Source organism: Aphelocoma coerulescens, chromosome 6 (assembly GCF_041296385.1).
Source record: "Aphelocoma coerulescens isolate FSJ_1873_10779 chromosome 6, UR_Acoe_1.0, whole genome shotgun sequence".
NCBI classification, from domain to species: domain Eukaryota; kingdom Metazoa; phylum Chordata; class Aves; order Passeriformes; family Corvidae; genus Aphelocoma; species Aphelocoma coerulescens.
Genome location: NC_091020.1, coordinates 18,511,033 through 18,523,191, shown reverse-complemented (window position 1 = coordinate 18,523,191; position 12,159 = coordinate 18,511,033). Strand labels below are relative to the sequence as shown.

Here is a 12,159-nt window from a genome sequence, read left to right as displayed (position 1 = left end):
GCGTCCACTCCCGCAGTCCCTCCGCACCCGGACCCCTGGAGCTGCCCCCGCTCCGCCGCCCCTGGCCCGCATCTCCTCGCCCCCGGGCCCGGGGATTGGCCCGGCGGAGACGGCATCAGCGGCCGGGGGGGGCCGCCCCCACCCTCCCTCCTCCTCTCTGGCCCCGCCGCCCCCTCGCCCCGGTGCGGCAGGGCCAACCGGGAGACCCAGACGCAGGCAGCGACCGAGCCGCCGCCGCTCCGCGCCCGGCCACCCGCCCGCAGCATCCCCCGATGGCCGCCCGCCTGACCTGCTGCCTCCTGCTGTGGGCCCTGGGCCATGGGGGCTGCCGCTCGCCTGAGGGGGAGGGCGCCGGCAGCCCGCCCGCCTGCCCCGTCCAGCCGCCGGCCGACCCGGACTCGTCCGCCCCCGGCCGCGACCCCCGCGGCGGCTCTTCGCCGCCCCCTGGGCTGGGCAGCATCGCTCAGGACATGGTAGCTGTCCACATGCTTAAGCTCTACGAGAAGTACAACCGGGAGGGGAGCCGGCCAGGCGACGGCAACACGGTCCGCAGCTTCAAAGCCAGGCCGGGTAAGACGGGCTGGGCGCGGGGGGCACCGCTGGAGCCCCCTCGCTCCTCTTTCGCTTTAAAGTGATGGGTTTGCGTCGAGGTTGTCCTTGACTACGGGGGGTGTCACTCTGGGTGAATGCTGAGGGGTTCCTTGCTACCTACACGGACAGGGTGTCGCCCCTGGCTTTGCGGACGGCTTCCCACCTTCCCTGGCTCCCTTCCCTTCCCGGAGAGTATCTCCCCTGGGAAAGCCTCCGTTGCTGTGGATGCAAACCAGCGGCAAAAGGAGCGCCGTTCCCAGCGCACATCGCCCTGGGCCAAAAGGTCTTTTCAGAAATACTTGGAGCATAAGCCTAGTACCGAGTGCTCCAGCCACTGGTCCTCTCCTCCGGCTCTCCCCGCAGCCTCAGAAGTTCCTGCTAGGAAGAGTGCCGCCTACAGGACCGCCTAAAACTGCTCGGCATCTTAAATTCCTTGCACTGCCTAAACCTGAGATGACAGATATCTGACCTCCCTCTCCCCAGTTTTACTTGGCTTGATTATGAGGGTGGAGAAACATATATACTGTGTCAAAACTACACTTTCATTATCCCAATATTACATCAAATAATAAAAAGGAGGTTTGCCTAGTTAATAGTCCATACATTTGTTATCCTTTGCCAAGGAAACTCATAACTTTTCTGGAAAACATCTTACTTCTTTGGTTAACGCTTACAGACTATAACTAAAATCTTAGCTCTTAAAATAAGAACTGTATCAGTTTCCAGAATCTAGTTGTTGCTACCTTGTCAGAAATATTCATTATTCTATTTAGACAAATCTGATGGATTGAAACTCACAAAAGCAAATTTTTCATTAATCTGTATCTCCTACATTTAAGTCTCATGTATAGAGTACAGTGCAGCATACAGTGTTTTAGAGAATGCTTACTATAATATTGCACAATAATTAATATTCTCTTGTGCACCCCAACTTAATTTCTATCCTATGTCCACTGTAATATTAAAAAGTAATCATATTCAAAGAGGGGGAGACTCCATGGAAGAGTAAGTGACTAATGAAATGTCTAAAAATCTAGGGGTTATGATGTAAAGCAATTGCAGACATTTGGGAGAAAAATAAATTGTCATGCTCTAGATCATTAGCTAGCAGTTGCTATAATAGGGGTTAGGAAGGAACTTTCACTGTGGATGGTTTTCCACGACCTCCTGTTAACACTTTTATTTTTCTGTGAACTGAGCACCTAACACTGGCTCTCACCCAAATAAGGTCCTGGACCACAAGAGGGACTTGGGGACAAGGCAAGAATTGCACTATATTCTTTTTCTTAATTTTTCATATAATCTGATGAACATACTACTTGCATCAAAGTAATCCAAGCTGTAATTCTGTTTCAAAACACTAAAATAGCAGCATTTTTTACCCACAGGTAGACCGTGCTGACCAAATACAAATCAATATTATTTCGCTCTTTTGTCTGATCATGAAACCAAGGCAGAGAGGCCTGAAAGTAACTTGGCTTTCCCTGCAATGGAAATAAGGCATATCTATGTCCAAAACTCCTGTCTCCTGTGTCTTATCTATGTACTTTCTCTACTGGACCCCATCTTTCCCAAATAACATGGCATGAAAGCAGAAGCTCCTCTGTACTGTTCCTTTGAACTGCATTCATCAAGCTAGTGATAAACACTCTAAAATGTACCATAGAATGATGCAAGATGAGGGAGGAGAGAAGAACCTTATCTGCCACCATGTTTATCTTCCTGAGAAATTCTGATATTTCCTTCTGAAAGAAGAAATTGGCAGGTTTATCTAACAAGACGTGGAACATTCATCTTTATAAAGTATGGATAATAATTGTAGTCCTATTGAAATATGCAAAACAGACTACACACACAATAATTTTCTTTATCCCAAGCAATGGACTTACTTCTGTTTTTTTATCACATACTTTTCAGAAAATCTGTAACTGTCTGTTCCTGCAGTGCTGTTTAAAACTGTTTGTTAGGTGACACTCAAGCATCAGGGTTACTTACAGTTGTCAAGATGAGGGCTCCAGAGGTACAAAATGTTGGTCCAGACCTTTGTCTTTTGTCATATGCATTATTGAGTTCTCCTCAACTACCCATTTGTATTGCCATTCTACCTGTTCCTTAAAGGGTATAGGTGGGGTTGACTGAGCTATGGAATGCATAATGTTTTTCCATATTCAGTGTGAGGCACTTGAAATATACATGCATGTGCTGTTTGCATGTAGCCAAATACAACTCTTTTTTTGTGCCTCTAGCAGTACTTGCCCCTTCAGAAAGAGTACTTCACAAACATCTGATCACCTCCTCTCAGCTCACCTCTACATGTGTTCACAAGAGCTCATTATTTTTTTGATAAGAAGCTGAGAGAAAGTCTAAGAACTAATTTCTCAGGTTTCTTATTTCTTTAGGTGCTTTCCAGTTTACAGTGAACTTTGTAGCTTTAGAAAACAGCACTAAGTGTCTGAAGTTAGTCAAGTCATAAATGGTTTGTGACCAAATATGAAATATTAAGCTATTGTCCAACTTCACCTAAATTGCTCAGATTGAGGGGAATTAATCTTCATGGCAGCAATTTACTTTCTAAGCCATGAAATTTCCCCATAAATTTACTCTTGCAGCTCAGACTCATTCCCTGAACACGATGCATCCTCTGTGCTAAACAAAGCAAAGACCTTAATGAATAGTAGAAAATAGCAGCCATTTAATTAAGATTGTATCATAACGCATATGTGCAAGAAAACCAAATCAAGACTGACAATGCGTGGTTGACAGGTTGGTAAAAGCCTGAGTGAACTTATGCAATATGGAAATATGACTATGCTCCATCCAAAATTCAAATCTTCTAGATTCCTAACAAGTCTGTACTTCCAAGCCTCTGGCTTGTCAGTAGCTGGAGATTCATAGATTCTTATTCTGTTCTACACAGAATTTTGACTTTTGAAGGGTTTTTTTCATCCTAGAATACAGAATTATTTTAGATTAATTCAGCTTCCCTTTCTCTGATCTATCATTACAAGTTACCTTCCCTTCTGAAACCCTGAAACACTGGTGTTTGAAATGTCTTTATCCCAACAATGCTCATGCTTCATAGCAGTAATTACAAAGCTGATGGTGCTCAGAGCAGTCTACTACTAAATAAATATTAAAAAATAACTGTACACAGCTCAGGTGGAGAGAACCAGTAGATAGACTTCTTTTTAGAAACATGCCTTCTGAAATGAACATACATTAATAAAGCCTGATGTTCTAAAGGAAGTATTATAATTACTCTCTTCCTTGGCCATAGCCTTGTGAAATTTCTGTGCTTCAAAGACTTGAATAAAATCTAAACCCTCAAGTTTTTTCATAGTAAGAGCACCTATACATATGACTAGTGTTGATTAAAAGTTTATTAATCGGAATCCTGTCCTGAACTGACAGAAACAAACAGGTTCTTATCACATCAGTACAAGCTGTTCCACTTCACTGTATCAGGAACAAAATACAGGTGGTGTAGATGGAAATTGCATACTCAAGCATTTGTACTCTCAGACTGCCTGTGTGGGTTTGGGATTAATGATCATTAATCAGCTAATCTGCTGTTCTTTTAGTCCAAATCGTGGTTCTATCCAGTGTTAACTGGGAGATAGCAACCACCAATTTAGTAAGATGTAGCACTATTCATTTCCCTCTTTCAAATGAAACTGTGCGTTAAAGGAAGAATGTTCCAACAGGTGGCAGTTAACAGTACTGCCTTTCTGTTATTGCCAAAATTTCTGTGGCTCGTCATCCATAGTGCACTGAAAAAAACCCTAAGTGTTTCTGGGAAGCCTGGCTGTTGCATTTTTTGGGTTTTGTTTGGTTTGGAGTGGTTTTTTTCTTCCTTCTGCCAGAGAATTTTCAGGTACGTCAAACAGGACTGCGAGAGGGTTGGTCCACTTGGGTTAATTAAAGATGCAGATTTACCCACTGTAATCCTTTGATGCGTTCTAAGTAGTGGGGTGAGCTTGGGAGAATAGGAATCTCTTCTTGGTTCTGCCACCAGTGTCCCATATACTGTTGAGCTAGTAAAAAAAAAAAAAGGCACCTTTTCACAATGATAGACTATTAAGGCATTGTCTTTTTATGCTAGGGTGGGATTAGATTTTAACACACTAAGAGAGGTTCTACTGTCTAAATAAGCAGTTATTAGTGTAAAATTGTTTGTCTTCCTCGAAAGGAGGGTAAAGATGTAAGCTGAGCACAAGCTGTTTAACTAGCTAAAAAGAAGCTGATTCAAATGGAGTTTGAATTTTAAGAGTCAGCTCCTATTCAATGGCATTTGTCACTAACTTCACACAGATTTAAACACAAGCGTTAGAGACCAAGTGTGTTTCACAGTGCTTTAAACAAAGCTCCTACATGATGTGTAGTGGAAAGAAGGATTGCTCACAAGAGTAATGACCCCCAAAATGTGTCACACTGCTTACAGCAAGCCCCATTGTGAAATGTCTCTTGTGCACTATTTGCAGATGATGAGCTGTTGCCCACAGAGTTAGCACCCAGACATTTTTAAGGAATCTGCAGTCAGCTTTAGATTAGACAATCTTGAATATTAAGTGCAAACCTGGTTTCTGCTAGTACTGGTTTCGGCAAGGTATTTCTCTGAGCTCTACCACAGCTAAATTTGACAGCTTCTCTGAGCCTGAATTTGTTATAAATGAAATATAATCAAGGATTGCTTTTCTTGCCTGCTTAGAATGAAAAGCAGTCTGTAACTAAAAATCTCTGAAAATAATTTTATCCCTCATATGTACAAAAGATGCCCAGTGTGTTGGACACTCTCAATGTTATTGTAATACTGCTATTAATGAGATACATTTTTTTCCTCCCCTTATTCACCATGTTTTAAGCTGAAGTGATAAGTTCACTATACTAAATTATTTGATGTAACTGAAACATAAAATTTGTTAATTCACTTAAATGGAAATAAGAGTTGACTACCATTTTTGGTCTCAGATATACATCCATGTTTTCCTTGCTCTCTTTCAGAATTCTTGGCCCAGAAGCCCTTGTACTGCTTTAATCTGACATCCATGCAGGATTCAGAAATGATCCTCGCTGCCACTTTTCACTTCTATGCTGACAAACGCCCTCGGCACCGGGAAGTGTTTTGTAAACGATCCAAGAACTCATCCTGCCGCCTCCTTCACCTGCCTCCAGCCCTACGGCTCAACTTTGTTTTCCAAAGCATTCACCAGAATTCTGCTTATGGACTAGTGAAAGGGAACATCACTGTGCTTCTTCAAAGGCGAGGGGCTTGGCATACAAAGGACATTTCACACATCGTAAAAGAATCAAAACGAGCTGGAGAGCTCATTCTCTGTGCTGAGCTTGATTCTGGGGAGAAACACCAGGGCTTCCCTGAACAGGTTGCCAGCCATTTACCTTATATACTAGTTTATGCCAATGATCTTGCAATCTCTGAACCTAACAGTGTGGCAGGCACCCTACAGCGTTATGATCCATTCCCTCCCAATGACGGGGACCCAAATCTATCCCCTAATGCTTCTACTGATACTCGAGTTAGGAGGGATACGTACCTCGTTAGCTCTATTCAGAACAACGAGTTGCCAGAAGTAGATTATAACAACAATAAATACAACAAACATGACATATGGGAGAATGCCTATAGATCCTTGAAACCAAAAGCCTCACGCAAAGATCGTAGGAGAAAAGGGCAAGAAAATACAGAAACACTTAAAACGTCTCAGGTGCTAAATTTTGATGAGAAAACAATGAAGAAAGCAAGGCGAAAACAATGGAATGAGCCAAGGATTTGTTCAAGAAGATATATGAAAGTTGACTTTGCTGATATTGGCTGGAATGAATGGATCATATCTCCCAAATCATTTGATGCCTACTACTGTGCAGGTGCATGTGAATTTCCAATGCCCAAGGTAGTATGCCTTTTTATTCTTGTCAGCTTGCAAACAGTAGGCCTACTGTTCTGCTTATCCAACTACTTCTTTAGTCAGATTTTCCTTTAGTTTTTTACCTTTTTAATTGTGTTTTGTTGCCTTGTTCAACCTAAAGAATTTAAGCAATATTGTTTCCATCGACTCAGTCATCAGAGTGCAAAAAGATTCCAAGTTTTTTTAAATGCAATCTGAAGAATAAGAAAAATATCTCAGGTTTATCTGACAATTTCTCATCTTATAGCTTGACACCATAGCATAAAGACTTTTGTAGCTTATGAAAATACGGTTATACAAACTAAATCATCAAAATACTCTATTGTAGTGGCAGAAGTATGAAGGATTATATGCTAATATTAAAACAAGCTACTCTATTAGCGTATTTCTGGATTCCACTTGTAATACCTTAGAAGAAAAATGAAGAGTAGTTACACTGAGGTATTTTTAACTTTAGGAAACTGCTTGTTCTTTATGAAAACAATAATACTGATTAAGATGATATTTGTGTATCAAAATTCTAAATATGTTAGATAATCCTGCTGGAACGAAGAAGTTCATTTACCTTACGTTGCTAGAAATGCCACAAAACTGCCTCTAGCACCCTAAAGCAAGCATACCAAATTCCTTCTATAGAAGCAGTGTGAAGTTTGCTAGTGGAGAGGCAAACATTTGTCTCACTCCCACTCTGCTCTGTGGCAAGAAGTAGAAATGTTGGCAATCCTATGTTGGACAAGAATTATCAGGATTTTATAAGGCTTTCGAGTAATGGCAGAGGGGAGGATCTGAAGCACTGCATAACCTGCGTATTTAGAAACTGTAATTATTTTGCAGTTCTACCTACAAATGGCCTGATTATTTGTTCAACTGACATTTTTGCATGGGTCATTTGGCACATAAATAAAGGCTAGTGTTTTACAGCAGAGGATTGCAAGGCTCTGAAACAGGAATGTGCCCTACTTTACATCCAGAGAAATTGATGTATGTTTGTGTTGAAACAAGTAGTATAATTTCAGGAAGAGTAGATATGTAGGCTGGTTTTAAGTCCAGGAACAGTGGAACTTCATGGTAGGGTGTACAAATCTGACCACATGTTCTTGTGTAGGTGGTCAGTGCTGAACCACGTGTACATAAATTGATACATGGTCTGGCAAAATTAAAGCTTGCACAGACTCACATACAACTTTGTTTTTGTAATACAAATTGGTCATGCACCATAATCAGCATTTGCCTTACCCAAAACAAAAGACAGCCTGGGAATATGGGTCTTTTGCCATAGACTCACAGTCTAATGCACAATTCATACACGACGACGTAAACTCAAAAAAAAATCCCCAACCAAACAACAACCACACCCTCCAAAAATATGCATTTAATGCATCTGGTTTCTTGTGAGCAAAACAGCATTACACAAAAGCTGGCAGGGCCAGAAGAGAGAGGATCTGTTTCTAGCTTGAATAATTAAATAAGTTTATATTGCTTACTTACCTAATATCTTATCTAGAAATATAAGCAAATACTTGTTAAATAATAAAATTCCCTTTCACTAGTGTCTTGATACCCAAAAACCAAAATAAGGAAAAAAAGACCCGACTGAAAAAAAAAAAAACCCAGAGAAACTAAATCACAGATACATAGATTTGGGAATTTTGGGTTTGATACACATTCATTGATTGGGTTTGCTTTGGAAGAGGTCTAGTCCTTGCTAGCTTTGTATTTTTAAGAAGGGAAAAAAAGAATCAGATTTACAGGTGTAACTTTTTTTAATGACTGTTTCAAAAGGAAGAGAGAGAGGACACCAGCATGAATGAAGATTCAGTTCAGAGTGTAAGAATTGCTCAATATTATTGAGGGAGAAATTTGTTCTTTCATATATGTTCTAAGTCAGGAAAGTATCAAAGGCCAGATTAAAGACTCATAAGGACTTGGTCTACACAGTCAGCCTATGATGGACAAGAGACACCTTATTTCCAAAGTACTCTTTTAGAACTGTGGAGATAGAATTACATACCTGGCATGTTGCGTATCATCACATCGTAGGTTTATTTTTTTTCTTCAGTGTTAGTACATCATTCTGCACATCTACTTTAATAACTGCAAGTCTTGATTTAGATAAATAATCAACAGCTTGGGTACAAATCTTCTCATAGCAAGTCCACCTATCTTACTGCTGAATTTCTTATTCCCTGAACTGTGAGGAGGAAGACTAGGTTATATGGCTGGCTGCAGTGCTGCATTTGCCAAATAAATTCCAGTCCTGCACGTGGTAGAACCTGGTCTGCTGTATATAACTTAGCAGCCAGCATTTAAAACATTAGCACTTCCTCAGTGCCATTATTACTGGGCATTCAACTAATTATTTCAAGCTTTCTGCTTTAGCACATTGGGACAAAGTCAAATGTGAAGCCTAGCCCACAATCCCTGAACACTAATGCCATGTTTCCAGATGGGCTGGAAAAACTCAGAGCCTGGCAGGGCGTAGGATTGGTGTGCTGTCTGGCCCTGCTGTGGATATAGGGCTCAGGCAGCCAGATTGCATACAGAGTACTGCTCTACCATACGCATTTTCCCTTCTAAGCATTTTTGTGCATGGCGTATCCACTTTCAGGCATTAGAAACATAATTAGTGTTGTTGTCTTGGGAGACAGCTGCTCAGTCTAGATAGACTTTATTCTCATCTATTTGTTCCTTGCAGATATTAGAGGCTGCACAGCTCGAAAAGATCCTTGTAGGATCTTCTGCACGTTCATAGCCAAGAATCCTGTAAGTCAGTAACTGGCCTTGAGGGCAATGATGGCTATCCACTGCATGGGGGCAATAAATGCTGTTTCAGTAGCACATTGTGATGTGTGACTCTTTCAAATAACAACATGAAATAACACAGGTGCTAAGAACAGTTCAGGAGGTTTTCATAAAGGCTAAATTAAGAACTTGATTCTAGAAGCTCTAATTCTTTGAATTTCTAAACTCTGCAGTTGCTTAAACACACAAAAACTCCTGTCTCTCTCTTGCTATCCACATATGCTGACATGACCAATGTGGGTAGAAACTGATTTCTACTTCACAGAGCAGTTGTGAGACTATCTCACTGCTTCTTGTGTGTGGACAGTTTTGAAATGTAAAGATAAAGGGGGGCAAGAGAGAGCAAGCCATTGCTAATTATGCTGACATATGCTAATTACAGAAACGCACTGTGCAGGACTGGTCACTTGTTGAGGCTTGGCTATAGGGATACTGTCTTGAAGGGTCAAGGACAGATTTCACAGTTACTTCTTATAATGGCTTAGTTAAGGAAAATCTGAAAGCCTTAATGGTAATTAAGGTTTGATCTGATTTGCTAATATATTACACTTAATGCAAACGTTTCAAAACTGAATTATGCCAAAAAGAGCTCCTTTGTTCTATCCATGGACTACATAACTTTTCATGTTGAAATGGAAAACCAATTTTTGCACATACATATATATTTTAAAAATAGAGAAGATGTAGGAGATAATAATTCTTTTCACCTAAAGTATCTATTTCCATGCAATAGTGTGCAAAGTCCCTATTTGTTGTCCCACAGATGTCATTTTCCACCTGATATACAGCTGTGCACCAATAGTGATGAAAGATTCCATGTGCCACCTATACCAGATATGTGCAGATATGAGAAAACTCAGGAAACTGTAGCAAAAAGCTTGATAGGATTAACACAATTTTCCTACTGTTATTGTACTCATTAGCTGGGACAGTATTCAAGCATGACAACTGAGCAGGAGTCACTGAAGCTTCAGCCTTGGTGGTGGGCTGACTACCATGCCATTGCTTTCTTATTCTCACCACCAGAATGCCTAATGTCTGCCTCCTCTTCTCAAATGCTTTTCCTTGTGTTGTTAACTGCGTCCAAAAATCAAGAGTAGAAATAAAATTGTGGCTCAGTGCCCTGAACAGGTTATAGATGTAAAGCTGATGTGAATCCTCATTTCATGATTGTCCCAGCCTCTTGAGGCTAGCCCATGGGGAAAAAAAAATACTGGTGATGAAGGCAGAGGGAAGCAAAGACCACATATATGAACTATTTGTCATGCAATTATGATCAGAAAGGCTCTGTCAGGGTGTTTGACTATTCTATACTAACTCTCTCCTGTGGATGCTACTTCTGGAGTACTCTGCTCTTTCAAAAGAGAATGATTACTCCAGGAAAAAGTAACTAATTCCAGGCTAGCATACATGAGGAGAAATTCGGGAATTTCTGGAATGTTGGAACATTGGGATAGTTATTTTGGAAATACTTACAGTAGCAAATTTTCTAAGTCAGACGAGGTTAAAAAACATATAACATCTAGCAACTGTGAACTAGCTTAGGCTTCTTATCCATGCCTCCCTCCAGCATATAGCAGATACATTCAGGGACATTTTTTCTTCAGGCCTCTGGCTGCTGGCTGTGCCACCAGTGCCCTCCTCTGGTATTTATGAAGGCAGCCTAAGGAACACAAAATATCTGTTGGATACATCCAGCTCAGGAAGGCTGGAACTGTGAGGGACTGACTGTGCTGCATAACCCTATGACTCAATCAATGACATATTTGCTTTACTGAGAGACAAAAAACTCCATAATTGTTATCATTTTCCAAGTCCACTTAGGAACATGACCGCTCATGAATGAAGCTATAACTATTTCTTTCTCTGTTCCAGATTGTGCGGCCGTCAAATCATGCTACTATTCAGAGCATCGTAAAAGCAGTAGGAATCATTCCTGGCATCCCAGAACCCTGCTGTGTTCCTGACAAAATGAGCTCACTCAGTGTCCTTTTCTTAGATGAGAACAAAAATGTTGTTTTAAAGGTATATCCCAATATGTCAGTTGAAACTTGTGCCTGCCGATAAGTTCATACAAATACACCTTTAACAAAGCCCACAAATCCTGCCCGACTGCTCTGGGAAGTTGTAAAGGAGAAATTAATCCACTTGTGTTGATGAACCAATGCAAATCTACAATTTCTCTACAGAAAGCACACAGAGAGACTAAAACAATGCACGTGCTCGCCTCGAAGGATAGGTCGTACTGTCATCATTTGTCTTTCATATTCATCTTCCAGGAGTTCAGTACTTCTACAGATACCTTCCTAACCCACCTAGCCAAGATACCTGATGTTTAGTGAGAAATTTATGTGTAAAGTTTTCCATAATCAAAGGACTAAAATGTGTTTTTATTTGTTATTTTCTGACTATTTTACCTCTTCAGTTAACCAAGAAGTTGGGAAGTGAACTTGCAAAGGCAGGCTTATTTTAGAATATCACTTTTGTACACAAATCAAAAATTTTTGCCTAAAACACTCATACTCTTAATATGCATATTTATACTGAAAAATGCTGTAATAAAGGGCTTAAAATGTATATTTTCTTCAGGATGCAAGTATAGTTCACTGCATAAATTTTCATATAATCAATATCTTAATATAGTAATTTTTGGTTACCCTTCCTTAATATATAATTTGTTCTACAAAAAACATGTAATATCCCACATTTTTGGTTTGCTGGATAATTTCAGGTTGTTAAACATATTCTCTGAGTAACACATACAATATAGTAATATGTTGAAATACTAAAAATAAAATAACCAAGATTTATATTTTTGTAAATTATGCTTTATATCCTCTAG

At 40.4% G+C, this 12,159-nt stretch overlaps 1 protein-coding gene across 1 annotated transcript; it reads left to right on the top strand.

Annotated features, from left to right (window-relative positions):
- The first annotated feature begins 211 nt into the window (after positions 1-211).
- Positions 212-12,159, top strand: GDF10 (growth differentiation factor 10). The gene is made up of 3 exons (XM_069019581.1): positions 212-570; positions 5,593-6,500; positions 11,193-12,159. Exons 1-3 carry the CDS (start codon positions 273-275, stop codon positions 11,382-11,384), a joined length of 1,398 nt encoding a protein of 465 aa, XP_068875682.1. The 5' UTR covers positions 212-272; the 3' UTR covers positions 11,385-12,159.

Excerpts from the sequence above, each read along its gene's own strand:
- GDF10 (XM_069019581.1), top strand. The coding sequence starts at position 273 with ATGGCCGCCCGCCTGACCTGCTGCCTCCTGCTGTGGGCCCTGGGCCAT. Across the intron at positions 571-5,592 it reads CAGCTTCAAAGCCAGGCCGG|AATTCTTGGCCCAGAAGCCC; the intron begins GTAAGACGGGCT and ends GCTCTCTTTCAG. Across the intron at positions 6,501-11,192 it reads GTGAATTTCCAATGCCCAAG|ATTGTGCGGCCGTCAAATCA; the intron begins GTAGTATGCCTT and ends TCTCTGTTCCAG.